Below are 19,226 nucleotides of genomic sequence, written 5' to 3'. Positions count from 1 at the left end.
AAATATATTTTTATTTATTTCCAGAGAGAGGAAGGGAGAGGGAGAGAGAGAGATAGAACATCATTGATGAGAGAGATCATCGATCGGCTGCCTCCTGAATACCCCCTACTGATGTCTTCTGTAAACAGCAATTTGGATTTCATTTGTTTAGTCAGCCTAACGGTCTTCCTTTTAGTTGGAATATTTATTTCATTTATGTTTATTATCAAATACTGATACGTTTTCTTTCTGTCATCTTATGCTTCTTTCTCATTTTTTTTCTTTCTCTAAGATTAATTGACAGCCACTGAATTTGTTTCTCTTGTTGGGAAAGCGATCATCAGCCTAATCATCATTTCTTTGAAAGTAACCTAAAATCTTCTCTTTGTCTTTGTTCTTATATAGCTTTTTTAAAAAAAATCCTTATCCCAGGATATGTTTATTGGAAAGAGAGAGAGAGAGAGAGAGAGAGAGAGAGAGAGAGAGAGAGAGAAACAGAGAGATCAATGTGAGAGAGAAACATCAATCAGTTGCCTCCCAAATCAAACCCTTTGGTGCACAGGATGACGCTCCAACCAGCTGAGCCACCTGGCCAGGGCTTATAAAGTGTTGATGTCTACCAGTGGAATTGTTTTGGTTACCCTGCTTGTGATACCTTGGGATTTCTAATCTGACAAGTAAAATTTTTAATAAATTCTGGGAAATTCTTAGCCAGCATTTCTCCAAATATTGCCACTGCAAACTCGGGAAGATTTAATATTTAAACCCCTCAACAAAGGAGTCCCCGTGGCTCTCTCTCTTGCTGCTCCCGCCTGACTCCTGGCTTGCGGGGCTCTCATGCCCTACCCTCGCCCACGAGGCCCACAGTTATGTGGACTCCACACCTGGATGGACTGAATCTAACCTGATGCTACACCGAACCCCACCCCCCCATGGAATGGAAACTCTGGACACTGGTCCTATTTCAGCTCCACTAAAGCCCCAGCTCCACCTTTTTCAGGACTGGGTTAAGGGCATGGGACTTTACCAGCCCGAGGAATCTAAGTCCCATTCCTGAGATTGAGAAAGTCGATAAGTCGAAATTGAAGAAGATGCAAACGCAAGAGAAAAATCCACCACCTTCAAAATACTAAATGATTGAGCAGGAGAAGCAAGCAGGCGAATCCTGATGAGGCACACACTGCCACTATGAATTGTATGTGCCACAAGCATTGCCTTCTTGTTTTACTTCTTTTTGCTGTTTAACTTTGTAAGATGCAAAGAGCTTGGGTCCGTTTAAAGGATTGTGCTGCCCCATTTCACACCAGAGAACTGCTGACAACAAAGGCCGCACCTGCCTCTCTCTCCCATCGGCCTGTCTGGCTGGCGGGGAAGGAAAAGAACTTGTGTGTTGGTGGAGGAAGAAGCTGGGTGGGACAACAGTGAAATCTGGAGTGAAAACCGACCTGGTCCAAGGTGTCCTGCAGGCTGAAAAATGCAGTTTAATCAGAGTGCCTTTTTTTGTTGTCTCAAATGCTTTTAATTATTAGAATGCCCTTGTTTTTAATATGCTAATAAAAAGTTTTAAAACTTTGGGGGGAAAAGGTGTGTTAACCTAGATACACAGAAATAATGGATAGGGCTTTCTTAAGGCAAAAGTAAGCTTTTCACTAAAGTTATATTCCTGGGATGTGACTACCCACCGTGACCTGCCCAGTTAGGAATTTATGATCATCTCACCCTGTGAGATTACTTTCCATAGAGCCCCTTTTTTCCTGTCCACAGTGGTGTTGAACCATGACAGAGAAAAGAGCTACGTGTTTTATAAATGCCCAAGAGAATACAGAATGAACATTCTCTGTAGTTTTGTTTTTCTACTATACCACAAATAGTACTATTTATTCTTTCTCCTCTCTTAAAATCTCAATTTTCTCTTCCTATTGTATAACCCAACTCTGTAATTTTAATCCAGCCAGGAGAACTGACTCAGTCTTCTGGGTCAGCTACTTCACCTCCAAGTCCCTTTTCTACTCTATAAAATAAGCCCACTGCCTATTTCTCAGGCTTGATGGGGATGAGCCACTTGTAAAGGTGGCTGACATTTCATGGGTACTTGGTAAACCCTTATTTCTTTTTTAATCTTCCTTTCTCATCCATACTCTTGTCAACACTTGTTTTCAGTACTTCTCAGTAAATTTGCTATAAGAGTCTTTTGCAACACCATGGAGAAACCTAGTGGAAGTCAATGAACTAGACAAACTAGGAGCATTCAAAAACTCGACTTTTACTTTATTATTTTTTGTTGTCAATATTGCAGATGTTCCCCTTTTCCCCCCTTCTGTCTCCCTCCACCCAATCCCTGCCCCGCCCCAGGCCTTCCCCACACTATTGCCTGTGTCCATGGGTTATGCATATATGGTCTTAGAAAACGTAACTTCTAAAAAAGAGACTTTCTGAAGTGATTTTGAAAGGCTGAATTTGGTGCTCAGGGCTAAGGAGGTAAAGCCAAGCCCCGTGCATTTTCCCCTTAGAGACATTTTTCATTGTATCGCATGTCGGCAGCCCCAGTAAATGTCCAATTGCACATGTAACGATGTGCAGCATCGCCAGGTACAGTCCAACCAAGGCGTGCAGAGGCTTATCACATTCATATGCAAATACATATATACTCCATATCCATGCTTATCCCTTGACCCGATGTAGACCTAATTTTGCAGTGTAAGTTGGTGAGTTTTCTTGAACTCATTGGCCTGCCACTAAAATGGACAAAATGTAAGGGTAAGGGTAAAACTGTAAGACTCGTGTAGTTTGGGTTTGACCGAAGCTGAAATCTAAGTTTAGAAATAAAAGTAGACCCTAAAGTCACTCATAGTCTTTAGTAAAATTTTGTGTTTTGTTTTGAGGGTCATGAGACCTCAGTGGTATCGATTTTGACACTGACTCACAGTGGGGTCTCAATTGCTTTTCCCTGCTCAGTATCATGAATGGTACTTCCTACATACTTCCTTGCCTTGTGCAGCTGTTGAGATTTCATAGGGTCTGAGAACATCGAAGTAAGACAAGCTCTGAAGGAAAACAAAGAACAGTTACTTAAAGTGTATGCTTTTGGTTTGTGGTCTGTCCCCAGGCCTACCATTGACCTTGCCTTGCTGGACATGCCCTTCCTTCAACTCGCTGGGGAGATGCCCTCTGACCTCCGAGAGCAGCTGGACCACGCACTCTGAAGACACCAGTAGTCCTAGTTGCTGCCCCTCATACACAGACCTGCAGCTCATCAATGCGGAGGAGCAGATGAGTGGCAGGGCATCTAGGGCCGACTCTACAGGTAAGGCGGAGCACCAAGCCACAGGGCTTTGTAAATCACTCTCAGTGACCTGTAGCCCCTCTTCAAATCTCTGTAGCCAGCTTTGATTGCAGAATGAGGTCAGGCTTAACCATCCAGTCAAAAAGCTAGACTCCTGAGTGATTCAAAATTACATTAGAAGAAAAGAAAACATACACAGATTGGCTGATTGGTTAGAAGATGATAAATATTGGGAAACCATGACAGTGTCTTCTTTGTTATTATTCTTTATTGTTTGAAGTATTACATGTGTCTCCTTTTCCCCCCAAGGACCTCTACTGGGTTGCTCCCACTCTCCAGCACATGCCCTCACTCTCCTACTGTCTGTGACCATTGGTTATGCTTATATACATGCATACAAGTCCTTTGGTTGATCTCTTACCCCCAACCCCCAGCCTTCCCTCTGAGGTTTAATGGTCTGTTTGATGCTTCTCTGTCTCTGAATCTATTTTTGTTCATCAGTTTATGTTGTTCATTATATTCCACATGAGTGTGAATATAATGTGATATTTATCTTTCTCCGACTGGCTTATTTCGCTTAGCATAATGCTGTCCAGGTCCATTCATGCTGTTGTGAATGGTAAGAGTTCTTTCTTTTTTACAGCAGCATAGTATTCCATTGTATAGATGTACCACAGTTTTTTTAATCCACTCGTCTGCTGTTGGGCACTTAGGCTGTTTCCAAATCTTAGCTATGGTAAATTGTGCTGCTATGAACATAGGGGTGCGTATATCCTTTCTGATTGGTGTTTCTGATTTCTTGGGATATAGTCCTAGAAGCAGGATCACTGGGTCAAATGGGAGTTTCATTTTTAATTTTTTGAGGAAACGCCATACTGTCTTCCGCAGTGGCTATACCAGTCTGCATTCCCAGCAGCAGTGCATGAGGGTTCCTTTTTCTCCACATCCTCGCCAGCCCTTGTTGTTTGTTGATTTGTTGATGATAGCCATCTTTTGAGACAGCATGAATGGACCTGGAGATTATCATGCCAAGTGAAATAAGCCAGTCAATTCAATGAGTTTGGCATTACTCTGGTACGAAACCAAAGAAACAAGGTCCCGCTTCCTCTTAGCTCCAGCACCAGGGTGAGGCTTTGGGGGATACAGACACATACTAGCAGGAACTGGATTATCTGGTTCGGGGCAGGAACTCGGGGGTGGCTTTCTCCCAGATGGAGAGATGCTCGCAGGGATCATAGTTCCTATGCTGGGACCTCCCCGGTCTCAGGGCTGACTCAACAGTATGTCTTAATGTGTTATTTTCCTGATGGTTTGGTACAAGTACTGTTCTCTGTCAATTTTGCTTCTCCTGGGATAACAACTATTGATAATATTCACAAAATTGAATCTTGCATCCTACCACCCGCACATCCTCCCTCTTCAGCAAAAGGGAGGTAGATTTAAGCAGAGAAAAAGTAAATGTTATATGAAGTGGAATGAGAATCAGGACTCAGCCATTGTGTCTAGACTACAAATCATTTTGCAGTTATGTTTACTCTGTTGGGCCTGAGTTGAACTATGTACATCAGCATGCAGCATCCCGGGGTCTCATTGATTAAATTTCCAGTAGGTGTAGGATGGAATGCCGGCTGGCTCCGTGGGTGGAATATGGCCTGTCAGCAAGCACCATACTACATGTTAGGGTTAGGATGGCATTGGAAACGTGGTGTGTTCTTGGTGTTTTGGCTGTTGGGCCCAAGAGATTGTTTTCCTTTGAAAGGGGTGGAGTTACTGGTAGTTTCTCTGTGGATGAAATTACCCAGTATGTCCAATAATGTTTTTCTTTCTCAAATGTTGTTTAGGAATTTGTCTCTGAATCATTTTTCAAACTTGGGTAACATTTGCCCTCATGCTGTGTACTATTGGGGGTTCTACAAAGAGAAAGGGTTCAAACATGCCCAGCTAGTGTGGCTCAGTGTGCCGGGAGCCGGTCCATCCTTGCTGTTTCAAGGGACCTGGCATATATGGCACATGCCAGGGTTGTGGGCTTGATCCCCAGTGTGGAGTGTGCAGGAGGCAGCTGATCAATGATTTTTCTCTCATTAATGTTTCTATCTCTCTATCCCTTCCTTGCTGAAATCAATCAATAAGTATATATATATATATATATATATATACACACACACACACACACACACACACACATGCTAGAGGCCCGATGCACAAAGATTCGTGCAGGAATGGGCCTTCCTTCCCCTGGCTGCCGGCACCGCCTTCACTCTGGCCGGAGCCGCCTTTCCGCCTTCCCACGCTCCCCAGAGGCCTGGATCAGCTGGGGCAGTGTGGAATGCCTGCGTCGTCACCATAGTGATGATGCAAGCGTCCCGCTCCACCCCCGGCCGCTTGGCACCTGTGTATGCAAATTAACCTGCCATCTTTGTTGAGTTAATTTGCATACTCACTCCTGATTGGCTGGTGGGCATCGCAAAGGTACGGTCAATTTGCACCTTTCTCTTTTATTAGTGTAGATATCCTATATAATGGCTGTAATATGCAAATTGACTGTCACACCCTCACAAGATGGCTGCCTATGACCAGGCCAGCAGGGGGGGTTAGTGAATTTAGTTTGGTATTTGATAATATTGTAAAGAATTCTAGTTTAACACACTCTCTCTCTTTTCATAAGCTACAGTTCTTTCTAGCATTTTGTTTTCACAGACACTCCCTCAGTTCTGCTTGATCCCCGTGGTTGATGATCAGGTCAGTGGCTGATGATCCGATCAGTGGCTGAAATATGCCCCCACGCCCCCATCTCCCCCGTGGGGAGCATTTCCTGGTGGCAGGGCACTGTCAGGAGCTGAGGCTGTGCTTCTCCTCCTCGCTTCTTCGTGCTCCCGACCTCCTTGCCAAGCCTTCCCGCAGAGGACGCAGATGATGTATTGGTTCAGGGTACACAGACTCTGGAGTGATCCACAAGGATGCAGTTTCTTCCCTTGCCTGCCCCAGGGATCTCATTAGGCGAGAGAGGTGGAAAACAGGCTCCTCGCTGCAGGAAAAGTCAGCATGTTTCTATTCAGGCTCTTTTTTCAGTGGCCTCTCTACTTGGGTGAAAATTGCTTTAATACCCGAGGTTCCAGTGATGAAATCAGAGCCCTAGCCTGAACTGGACATTACTACTCTGTCTCCCAAGCTTTAATGGTCTCCAGTTATTTTTAGTATCTTTTCTAACTGTTACAATGGGCACTGAGAAAGCCTCCGCCCTGTTGTTTCAGTCAGGGTCCTGGCAGGAAGCAGATGGAGTCCTTGGAGGGGTTTATCTGAAAAGAGTGTAATGAGAGGACTGCTTACAGAGGCAGCAAGAGTTAGAATCATGGAAGAGGGGCTGCCCCACAGGGTCCAGAAACCCAAACACACATCGACCAGCAAAGTTGACTTGGATATGCAGGCTGTTGCTAAAGTGTTGGGAAAACAGAAAAAAATATTTTGGCAAACTTCCCTGGATTTACAAAGCCAGGCTTACTTTGTCTCAGGCTCTGTTATACCTCTGGCTATAGAAGGGACAGAGCTATTACCAGGGACTTGGCGAGGTGGGGAGAGTGGGGGATAAATACCCAGATTTGTGCTGGTGCTTCCCATCAGCAGATCCAGCTGGAAGCCAAAGGGCCAGGAGACCTGGTGAGGCAGCCCACAGAGATCAGCCACCAGGCCACAGAGCAGGTGACAACAAGTTCCAGTGGGTTTGGGGTCACGGGTGGTGGCGAGCAAATAGAGAATCGGCAACACTTCTCTAATCCAACAGGAACTAAATGGCCCATAGGCTGGGGTCACTCCACAGCCACAGATGCAAAACCAGGACTAAAGAGTGATGAGTGATGCTCTCAGTTCTCTCCCGTGGCTACAGGGAGGCTGGAGGTATGGTCTTGGGGCAACCACCCTCTCCTCAGTAGAATAGTCACAGCCAGGACTCACTGTGTACTGTGTGCCAGGTGTGTGCTATCTCTGGCCTTTACAACAATCCTGCAAGGCAGGTATCATCCTCCCCATTTCCTGGTTGATGCTGAGTTTTCGGAAGGTTAAGAAACTGGTCTAAGAGAATGGGACAAAGAAACGGACAACCCAGTGTCGGCCTGCGGACTGAAAGGTCCCAGGTTCGATTCCGGTCAAGGGCATGTACCTGGGTTGCGGGCACATCCCCAGTGGGAGATGCGCAGGAGGCAGCTGATCGATGTTTCTAACTCTCTATCCCTCTCCCTTCCTCTCTGTAAAAAATCAATAAAAAATATATTTAAAAAAAAAAAAAGAAAGAAACTGGTCTAAGAGAATGCGACTAAGAAACAGACAACCCTGGCTTTCAATCCAAGTTCCAAAGCCTTTTCCAGTGGTTCCCAAATCTGGTGGTGCCCCCAGAATTATCATGGTTATCAGTTTGCTGTGTTACCTTTCAGACCTTCTTTAGAGATAGGTATTATAGAGGATGTGTGTGTGTGTGTGTGTGTGTGTGTGTGTGTGTGTATATCTATCTATCTATATCTATATCTATATCTAGATCTAGATCTAGATCTAGATCTATATATATATATATATATATATATATAGAGAGAGAGAGAGAGAGAGAGAGAGAGAGAGAGAGAGAGTTGTTGTTGCCGTAGGGTTATTTTTAACCTAAATAGGATCAAAGGGATTTTAAATACTGGTATATGAGTAGCAGGAAAGCTTGAAGAATAAACTGATGTTTCCTTATCAGATATGAGTGTTTGCAGATAACTGCTGTGTGTCCACAGTACTGTGTTATGTAAACAAGTTTCTAGGCACTGCATTGTGGAATGAAATACCCAATTCTTTAGTAAGGCAAGGGTCCAGGTGGACCCAGGTACTAGGGAGCGCCCCCATCTGCTTATGATGGAACATCATCCTTTGTATCTCACCTCCACCTGTTCCTCCAGGCCCAGAGGTGGCCAGCGGTGTCTCCAGGGCCCTGGGAAAGGGAGAAGCCCTGAGGTGGGTGACCGGGAGAGCCCTCCCCCAGGCGGAGTGGACAGTCTGTATGCAGCCGCAGCTGTGGGAACCCCATGAGGCTCTTCCTGAACACGCTGACCTGTGTGACCAGGGTTGAGCCCTGGCTTTGAAAAGCCTTTAACCCATCCTGGATACCAGGATAGAAGGCGGGTAAGGACAAACAAGGTTTAGGAGAATGACCATGTGCTTCAAAACCTCTGGCATTTATTCACCTGCCCAGTGGTGGGGAATTTATAAATGTTGTCAGTTGAGCTATTGAAAGCTTCAGAGAAATCCAGCACCAGGTCTGTGGTAGTGGTTCTGGGAGAGCTGTCCTTTGAGGCTGGATAGCTCCGTCAGGGTAAGCTGCACCCCCCTGAGGCTATGGAGCAGATCTCATCTGTCTGTCTCCTCCGGGCAATCCTGTCTCCAGAGCTGATTCCTCATCTGTGAAACGGAGCTGAGCATCCCTGTCCAGGTAGGGCGACACGCGTGGGCACAGGTGCTTTGTACAGTGCAAAGTGCTGTAGGACTAAAAGAAAATCCCCGACTGACTAGCTCTGGGCCTCATTTCCCTGTGATATGGGGAAGGAGGATAGTTACTGCCTACCCCTTTCTTGTCCCAAAGAGGTCTGTCACCCACACTCGTGGTGGGATAGGGTCCCAGGAGGGCTTTGCAGCTCTCAGCAGCGAGCCACAGGTCAATGCAGAGGCCTGTGGGGACTTCAGTGTGATTGGTTTCTGTGCTAACAGCTTGGGGACCTTTGGGGAGAACTGCCTTAGGGAGACTTGTCATTTATCTATCCCTTTCTCCCCCCCCCCCCAACCCCCCTTCCCTTGCCGTGGGGAAGGAAGTAGGGGGTGAAGAGTTGCTCCCTCAGCCCAGGTGTCCTGGGCTTTCCCTGGTAGCAATGTGTGAGGCAGGTGCTCGGTGATTCATCTCCTGTGTGGAGAGGGATTACGGAGGCCCTGCCCAGCCTGTTTATCTTGTATCTTGGCTCATTGCTCTGAGCTGTTGTTCCTCATGGGGCCACAGCCTCCTCCCTGTCATGGAGGCAGGAATTCTGCAGGCAGTTGGCAGACCCACAGGGCTATCCGGATCCCAACATAATTGTGGAGGAAAAGACTCTGTGATCAGCCCCCACTTTTTTTCTCATTTCTCACCAAGGGGATAATTAGGAGGAGGCAGGCAAACAAATCCCCTCTCCTTGGCTAAACCACAGGTGTGGGGCAGAGCTGGGAGCAGTGCTGATATTTGCTCTGGGGTTCAGCTCCCCAGAGCCAATGGCAGGAGGACTGGGAATACGCAAGATTCCTAATGATTCTCGTTTCGTCTTTCACCCCCTATCTCCCAGGGTCCCCTTTCTCTAGATGACAGGCGCACCCTGTCATACTGACAGCTGAGTAGCTCTGTGATGCTGCTAGTTTTATACGGGTGGGTAAACAGCAAGAGGATGGAGGGAACAAAGATAAGCCTCTGCCTTTAAAGCCATTGCAACCAGGAAAGAGAGAGCACAGAAATGTTTGCAGTAGCTCAAGCACCTAGTAAGTGGTGAGCTTCCATTTGGGTTTTTTTTAAAGCATAAGAAAAGCGTAGATTTAAGTGTGGGATTAGAATGCTCAGGCTTATACGCATTAGCAAGGAATGACAAGACTGGGTGAAGCACATAGCAGGTGTGTAATAATTGTCTGGTGAATGGATCCATGAATGAACGCAGTGAAGGTGCAGGTGGTGAGTCATCTGCATCGCAGACATCTATGTCTCACTGGGTTAAGAGTCCAGCATTCCTCCCAAGTGTGTCCCATGGAGCAGCCCAAGAAAAGCCCGGATGCTGGGGGCCAGTGCATTAGATCATACTGTGTCCCCTCTGTTGGAGATTCATAGCATCTATCAACTTATTAAGGACTTTGAAAAGGCCTGAAATTATATGTATGTATGTATGTATATGTAGAATTTATACATATATGTGTATACATATATTTATGTGTGTATATATGTTAATATATGTATATATGTAAATTTAGTCTTTCTTTAACCCATACTGCCTATCTGGTCACCTGGTACAGAAACCCAAACACACATCAATTGGCCAAATTGACTTGGAAGTGCAGGCCATTGCTAAAGTGTTGGGAAACCAGAAAAAGATATTTTGCCAAACTTTCCTGGATGTACAAAGCTAGCCTTACTTTGTCTCAGGCTCTGTTATACCTCTGGGCCTTTTCTTTTCTTTTTCTTTTTTTTAAATTCTAGATTCAGCAGACCTAAGACTACATTTTCCCCAAACTCTGTTTGAATCTAAACCCTCAGGGTCTTGAAAACAAATATAGACCAGATGTTCTTGATTTATTTTCATTTAATTGATCACAGTGGAATTCTGCCAGAGCAGTAGGATATCCCCAGGGGTTTTGGAATCATTTTTTTTCCATCAGAAACAAGTGTTTATGCTGGGTAGAAAGACATGGACTTGAGAACCCAATTTTTGCAAGAAGAACTTTTTAGACTCTCAGGCGGTTTCTCCTGTCATTCATTACTGGTGAGGGGTGATGATATGAGAGCATCGCCCGGGCTGTGTGCCTCTTTACAAGGTGTAGCACGTGTCTCTGCTGTCCTCTCGTAATCCTACTGCAGCTGGAAGAGCATTAGACAGACTCCGGGGCCCACATTTCCAGTAAACTGCAATTAGCATGTGCAGGATGGGTTACAGGGAATTTTTGATGGTCTTAACCAGTGGTTCTCAACCTTCTGGCCCTTTAAATACAGTTCCTCGTGTTGTGACCCAACCATAAAATTATTTTTGTTGCTACTTCATAACTGTAATGTTGCTACTGTTATGAATCATAATGTAAATATCTGATATGCAGGATGGTCTTAGGCGACCCCTGTGAAAGGGTCGTTTGACCGCCAAAGGGGTCTCGACCTACAGGTTGAGAACCGCTGGTCTTAACATTTGTTTTTGTGTTGTTGTTTTTTTTGGTTAATCCTTACCTGAGGATATTTTTCCATTGATTTTTAGACAGAGTGGAAGGGGTGGGGGTGGGAGAGAAATATCAATGTGAGAGAGACACATCGATTGGTTGCCTTCTGCACATGCCCTGACCAGGGCTGGGGATAAAACCTACAACCCATGTATGTGCCTTTGACTGGGAATCGAACCCAAGACCCTTTGGTGCACAAACATTCTAACCACTGACCCATGCTGGCCAGAGCAAGGCACTTTTTTTTTAATATATTTTATTTTTTTAAAGAGAGGAAGGGAGAGGGAGAGGGAGAGAGAGAAGGAAACATCGATGAGAGAGAAACATCGATCAGCTGCCTCCTGCACACCTCCTACTGGGGATGTGCCCGCAACCAAGGTACATGCCCTTGACCAGAATCGAACCTGGGACCCTTGAGTCCGCAGGCCGACACTCTATCCACTAGCCAAACTGGCTAGGGCCAGAGCAAGGCACTTTTGTATTTTACGATTATTTTTAATTTTGAATATATTTTGCTTAAGAGACAAAAATAAGTTGATTTATTCAAAAAATTCTTTCTCCCTTCTACAATCCTGAGTAGGTTCTCTCATGAGTTTTACTCTAGGTTGTGGTCCCTGTACCATCTGTTCAACCTTTGAGAGGCGTGTTCTTTGCATGGAAGTCATCTCCCCATCAAACTCAGGGCCTCCGGGGCAACAGTGGGGTTTTCCAGTTTGCATTGTCCATACAGTCTGGTCTCCAGCACCATGCCTGGGCCCGAGGAGGTGACCAATGAACATTTTTAGTTATATTTCCTCTTTTGATCACATTACATCAGTATTAAGCTCTTGCCTCTCACCTCAGAAAAAAAGAATAGCTTGCCTCAAAATACCTTAATCCCAAGGATTTAAGTCTAGAAAGAGAGTTGAGAAAAATAGAAAAGAGTTCCTTTGCTCATAATTTTTAATTATTCTGCTGAATGTTTTAAATGTAGGTCATCAAATTCCCCTGTGAAGGATGGGGTTTCCCACTTTAAGTAGCTTCCCAGGTGAGTTATCCAACATCACTGCTTTAAGTGAGATTAGGAATTGCTCACTGAAGCTCTCGTGCAAACCATTCAAGACCCAGCAAACTCAGGCTTCAGAAAGAATTCTGAGCTGTGCTTTTTTCTCAGTAAAAGAAGTTAACTCTGATTCAACAAAATATCAGCTGACAGAGATGCTCAAACCATAGTGGCTCGCAGAGTCCTCTCCCAAGTATTTATTGTCATTAGCCCTGAAACCTCTGGAAATAGATGTCTTCTTACTTGGTTTAGGATCACAGTGATTGGTTTGGAGTCACAGACCTTTAAAGTTAGAAGAAACTTAAGAGATTATTTAGTAGGATTTCTCCATTTTCCAGGTGAGGAAGCAGAGGCCTAGAGACTTTTAGCCGCAGAGCCAGGCCTTGTAAGTCCTTGTCCCTCACCCAGAGTGTGAATCATTTAAAAACCTGAGAGATTGGCCAGGCACAACTGGTTATTTTTCATTTCCTTCTCTTTGAACATTTTCATCTTCTCCTTCCTCCCCACCCCCACCCAACCCCCAATTAAACAATAGAGCCTCTTTCTTGAGGGTTCAGTTCACTTATGAAAGTCAAAAGCAGTGGAGCCAATGGAGATGGAAACCCTCAGAGCCAAGAAAACATTTTTAAAAATATATATTTTTATTGATTTCAGAGATGAAGGGAGAGGAAGAGGGAGATAGAAACATCAATGATAAGAGGGAATCCTTGATCGGCTGCCTTCTGCACGTTGGACTGAGCCCACAAGCCAGGCATGTGGTCTTGACTGGAATTGAACCTGGGACCCTTCGGTCCGCAGGTTGATGCTCTATCCACTGAGCCAAACCAGCTAGGGCAAGAAAACATTTTTTTTCCTTAATAGTACGTTTGACACATCAATGAGATGTGGTCCTAGAAAGTCTCTTGACTGAAGCTCATGTGTTTGAGATCAGACATTTCCTCTCCTGGTCCCGAAGCCTGTGGGGCAAGGCCTGGGTCTTTCTAATTCCCTTTGGGGGCTCTTACAGTGATCCACAGTCCATCTTCCTGGCATCTCTTCTCACCCGCCTTCCTTTACCTCAAGGGCATCTCTTCCTTCCTTTCGCAACTACTTAGAGCTTTAAAAAGCTCCTCCTTAATGTTAGAGTAGTTTTTCATGTTTGTTTCCAGGGAGAGAATGAGTTCACAGCATACCCTTGGGTCAGATGAGGAAACAGGTCACACAGCTGTAAAAGGGCAGCTGCCTGGTAGAATTCACATCTGCCATGAGTCTCAAGGACAAGTTCACGTTACCACCTCGGGGTTCATCTGGAAACACAAATCAGTGCTCTATGCAGGTTGCAAACATCAATGAGATGTCAGCCCTTTCCAATGGTAGCACAATGGGCGCTCCACCGCCTCTTTTGCGGTGAAATGGACACCTGACTTTTCCTTAGTCTCATGTGGAGTGCTGTGTGTATTAGTTTACTAGCGCTGCCCTAACAAAGAACCGCAGACTGGGTTAAACGACAGAAATTTATTTCCTCACAATCCTAGAGACGGGAAGTCCTAGATCAAGGTGTGTGAGCAAAGTTGGTTTCTTTAGGCCTCTCTCCTGTTTCTTCACCTGGTCTTCTTGCCTTTGTGTGTCTCTGTGTCGTCATCGCTTCCTCTGATGACAGTCATACTGGGTTGGACACATCCTAATGACCTCCTTTTAACTTCACTACCTCTCTAGAGACCCTGTTTCCAAATATAGTCACATACGGAGGCACTTGGGGTGAAGACACGACATGTAAATTTTGAGGATACACAATTCAGCCCATAATACTAGACAAACACCGCTTAAAGCCCCCCTCCTTCCCTGCACAGAATAGCCTCACTGACACTAAACCATCTGTATCGTTTTTCTGGAGGCATCATCAGCGTGCCACTGGTGTAGAGACTGGATCTGGGCCTGACACTCCACGTTCAGCCTACTTCCCACAGCTAGAGTCAGGAGAAAGGAGTCGTTCATGCTTGATAAACCCCTCGGTCAGCCCGGTCACCTGCTTATCTGCACAGTGGCCTGCTGGCTCACCAGGGGGCTGGTTTATCCTGCCGGACTCAATGGCTTACATGACAGTTCAAAAGTCACAAGAGAAGAAATGCAAAGAAGTGATGTAAAAAGGTGATCAATCCCCATAATCAGCTGTGCAGATTAAACAATTAGGCATATTAGCTCAATGGAGTTTAAAGGAATTAGACTGTGCAGTGTTGGTTGGAGAGTTGGGAATTTGCATGCAAGGGCTGTGGAAAGACCTTTCTAGAGGTCATTCCGGCCATTGGTGCCAGTTTAAATGTCACACGCTTAGACTGTTGCCTTATCCCCAGGAAATAATTAGACACATGCCTGTGCGTGCAATACAGCACTGTTTATATTAGCAAAAGCAAGCAAACAAAACCAAAATGTCCAACCAAATACCAATTAAAATGGAATGCTATGCAGCCATGGCAAGTGCTCCCATTATACTGTGAATTGAAAAAGGTAGGTTGCAGAATAGCATGTATAATAGTTTTGCTATATTGGCCTACATATAGTTTTGTTACATTAGTATGTATGTGTATGTGTGTACATATACACGTACATACATTTCTGTTCCTAAATATATAGAAAAAAATTTTGATAGACTGTATCCCAAACAGCGAATATTGATTATCTTGGGGTCGTGGACTTTCATTCCTTATACATTTATTTCTATAGGATATGAATTATTTATAATAATCATGGGATCCCTCTGAAACTCAGAAAAAATAAGAATGAAAATATTTCTATTTAGAATGAAATATGTTACATATGTTACTGGAGGTATTTTAAAATATTCTTTCATTCTAGATGTGTTTGTTTGCGGGCTGGCCTATTTGAGGGGTGGCTGCTGGCTCTTTTGCTGTGGGTGGAGCTGGCTAGGCTTTTCTCCGTGAAAGAGCCACGCGCTATGTTTAACCTTGCACCGCACAATGCAAGGTGCCCATTCTCTGCGGGAAGTGGTGTGGTATAATGGAAAGCTCTAGTAATCTGAGTTGGACAGACACCAGCTCTGCTACTCCCTGCTCTGTGATAGTCGGCAAATTTTTTAACCTCAACGACCTTTAGTTCCCTCAACTATAGAACGGAAATAATAAGGATCACCCTGAGCTTGCACGTTTGTTTCCAGGGTTCTATGAGACCAGGTACACGAAGTCCTGGAATATAATGAGTAGCCATTAGGATGAGAGCAATATAATGTAGTTTTCATATTTTAGAGCTAGGAGTTAGTCTATGGGAAGAAAAATTTTTAACGTTGTGGAAAAAGAGCTAAATCAAACCCAGAAGAAGTTCTATTTTATGTCGTTGGCCAATTTTTATAAACCACCTTTACAGAAAGGCAATGTCTTTCATTCTTTTAATTTTCATCGACTGAAGGGTGGGCTCACTCGATGTGCTTTGTGAAACCACTTGTGTCTAAGGTATTTTTCTGCAGAATTGGAATCAGGAGGACAATTTTTCCTCGAGGAGCGTGGGGAGGGGGACCAGGGGAGGGGGAGGCAGCAACTGCCAGGTTCACTTTCACAAATTGGCCTCCCCCTCCTCCTCTTCACGATTGGGTTGTTTGTACAAATTGGTCGCCTCAAGCAACACATTATTAGTTTGAGCCAGAATGTATCCCGGGAGACTTACTGTTTCCCCTTTGCCAAGTAATTGTCCTCTTCCCGCAGAGGATGCTGGGATTGTGGGGGCATTTTCCACACTGTCATATTTCAATCTGGTTCCCCCACCTTCCACTGAGCGCCTGCTATTTGCAAGGCACTGTGTCATTTTACTGCATGTAGAAAGCAACCAGTTGTGGGCTCGTAATCTGTATTTTCCACCCCTGGATTTTCCCCTCCTTCCTTCCACCCTCAGTACTGGCGTCTGAGGAAAGAAAATAATATCACTGGTCAAAATAGTCACTGTCCCTCCCTATGCTGTAGGCCCCCAGACAACAGGATGATATTCCTGCCCCGTGGACATCAGGCTTGGCCATGTGACTCATTTTCAGGCCAGTGACATGCAGGTGGAAGTGACACTTCCCAGCATCAGTTTCCATGTGTTTCCACCACATGCCTTTTCTCCTTTGTCTAGGTCACCCATACTGCCCACCTGCTGCCCTCAGACCCTTGCTTGAACCCTGTCCAGGTGCTCCTCTAGCTTCATGCACCCCACGCCTCACTCCTGGATCCCAGTCCACGTACCCAGACTCCAGAGTCCTCTGCACAGACTGCGCAGCCTGCTTCCAGGCCCTCCTGGATGTATGCATCTGAGTGCAGCCCACACTGCTCGGGGTGCCCCAAGGCCTGCAGGGCTGGGAATTGAGCTTGGACGGTGGACAGTGCAGCCTTCACAGTGCAGGATGGAGTGGGGTGGGTGAGGGAGCGGAAAGGGAGCCGGTCTCAGGCCAGGGGCCACTTCACCCTGCATGGGGATGTTTCTGCCTGGAGCTCCACGAAGTCCAAGAATTTGCAATACCATGTTAATCTTCTGAGTTGTTATGAACATATATTGGCCAAGGAGGAGAGGACATACTTCATTTCACAGTTTTTAGCTTGGTCTACACTTTTAAATACTTAGACATACATTGTGTGAGCCTACACCTGGAGTCTTAGGGCAGTGCCCACGCAGGCTGGAGATTGTTGTCCTGGACGGGGGTTCCTCTTTCAGCCTGGGCCCTGGAGTGATGTAGAACAGAGCCAGAGCTAATTCTCCAGGGATGTAATGGGAGAAAGAAATCTTGTCATTGTCAGCCATCGAGATGCTGGGGTTATCTGGTCCTGTGGCATAATTTATTTAGATTGGTGTCACCCGTTCTGAAAGGAAGAGGTGACATTCATTGAAAGTATCTGACTTCACCCACTTTAAACATGGGATCGCTGGGATGTTTGTTATTGAATGCACGGCAGCGCTGCCCAGAAGAGAGTAGAAGGAATCCCAAGAGCTGCCTGGAGTTGCGTGAGTGGGTGCATCTGCGCCTCTTCACACGCTCGGCTGCTCTCATTGCTGCTGCATTGCCGCATTCAGTGCACAGTGAGGCCCGTTTCCCAGTGGTGATGGTTGGGGTCATCAACACATCTGTCTGGCTTCACTCCCCTTGACCCTCCGGAAATAGAATTCAGGACCACATCTTGGGAAAATAAATATTACGTGAGAAAACATAAAAAAAGTCTTTAACACAAAGAACTTATATCTTTATTTTTAAAAATGTATCATCTTTGAATTTACATTTTAATGTATCCACCACCCATCCATCTCCCATCTTGTGCCAAAAAGAACTGTCCCAACAAATGCTTTTCAGGTCCTATCTGTTCCAATCATATCAACTCGGAGGCAGATGCTGGGACTAAGGGTAAGTTCTTTCTGATTGGGAACAAAGAAAAACCATCTGGTCCTCCTTGAAAGTAAAGCCGTGAACTTGGCCTAAGGAAATTGATGCAGATATGTATAACAGCAATTTTGATCATTGTATTTCAGGTGAAAAACACACTTGTTTTCAGCAAGCTTTCAAATGCATAATTTTATTCATTCTTCATTATAGCTTGTAACATAAGCAGAACAATGTCCTCCCTTCTCAAAAAGGAGGAAACGAAGGCTTATTAAGTTCCAGTGATTTGCCCTTTGTTCGGCTACCAGAATTAATATTGGTACTAGGGATATTAATATACCAATTCATATATTAATGTGTATTATATAACACACATTAATGATTAATATCATATAATGTACTTTATATTACATATTAATATCTATTAATTATATGTAAACAATTTATATAATATCCTTACCCAGGAGACTTACTGCTGTAACAGCTCCGCAATTTCAGTGGCTCAACACAGTTCAAGTTCATTTCTCATTCACCCACTGTGAGTGCAGGGTGGTGACAGGGTGCTGAGCTCCAGAGTTCAGGGACCTAAGCTACTCTGCATCCTAAGAGTCTCCTCCATTCCGATGGCAGGTGGGAAATGGAGGTGCATGTTCCGCTGGCCACTTGCTGTTCTTTGCCTCGGGGCTCTTGCTATTCCTTCTGACTAGAAGGCATTCCCTCACTGCCCACCTGTCACCTCCTCACAGAGGCCTTCCCAGATCACCCCATCTAACAAAGGGCCGCCTGTGCCCAATTGAGTTTCTGTCTCTCTACCCTGCTTTATTCTTCTCCATTGCACTTAACCCCACTTGATAACAGCAGTCTGTTCCTGAGTGTTTGTTCATTGATTGGCCACGCGAACTCCATGTGCACAGGACTTTCTGAGTGTCCCTAGTGTATCACCAACTGCCTGGAACATAGTATAGTAGGTGCTCAATAATTATCTGCTGAACCAGTGAATAGTCACCACCAGATTGCACTATGTATCTGTGGCTGTGCCTTGAGGGTAAAAGCCATGTCAATGTCTGGTTCATATTAGATCATCTCAAACACATTGGCTGCTATAGTATATAGTAAATATTTGGCTGAAAAACAAAAGGCAATAGTAAGGAGAAAATTTCTCAAGGTTCATGTGACTCCACTTAAGTTTCAGCCCTAGTTGGTTTGGCTTGGTGGATAGAGCATCAGCCTGTGGAGTGAAGGGTCTTGGGTTTGATTCCAGTCAGGGGCACAGGCCTGGGTTGTGGACTCGATACCCAGTGGAGGGCATGCAGGAGGCAGCCGGTCAATAATTCTCTCTCATCATTGATGTTTCTCTCTCTCCCTCTCCTTTCCTCTCTGAAACCAATTTAAAAAAATCTCTATATATAAAGAGCCAGGGGCCATTGCAATCGAATGGACGACCGAACAGGCAGAGTGGAGCAACAAAGCCGGCAGGGGGGTTAGTGAGGGATGACCAAACGACTGAGCAGCAGGCTGTGTGGGGCAACCAGGCCGGCAGGGGGGTTAGTGAGGGATGACCAACACCTGACAGCAGGCTGTGTGGGCGACCAGGCCGGCAGGGGGTTAGTGAGGGATGACCAACAACTGACAGCAGGCTG

The 19,226-nt window shown here is 45.3% G+C and overlaps 1 protein-coding gene across 4 annotated transcripts in view; it reads left to right on the top strand.

The window, feature by feature from the left end:
* STON2 (stonin 2) overlaps window positions 1-19,226 on the top strand; it is a 127,804-nt gene that overhangs the window by 46,639 nt on the left and 61,939 nt on the right. For all 4 annotated transcript variants that reach the window (XM_014454269.2, XM_023752509.1, XM_023752510.1 and 1 more), the window contains exon 4: window positions 3,086-3,283. In XM_014454269.2, coding sequence (XP_014309755.1) covers window positions 3,086-3,283 — 198 coding nt within the window. The remainder of the gene's footprint in view (window positions 1-3,085; window positions 3,284-19,226) is intronic.

This window comes from Myotis lucifugus, unplaced genomic scaffold (assembly GCF_000147115.1).
Source record: "Myotis lucifugus unplaced genomic scaffold, Myoluc2.0 scaffold_34, whole genome shotgun sequence".
Classification (NCBI taxonomy): domain Eukaryota; kingdom Metazoa; phylum Chordata; class Mammalia; order Chiroptera; family Vespertilionidae; genus Myotis; species Myotis lucifugus.
The sequence above is the reverse complement of the archived record's forward strand: the minus strand, read 5'-3'. Positions and strand labels throughout refer to the sequence as shown.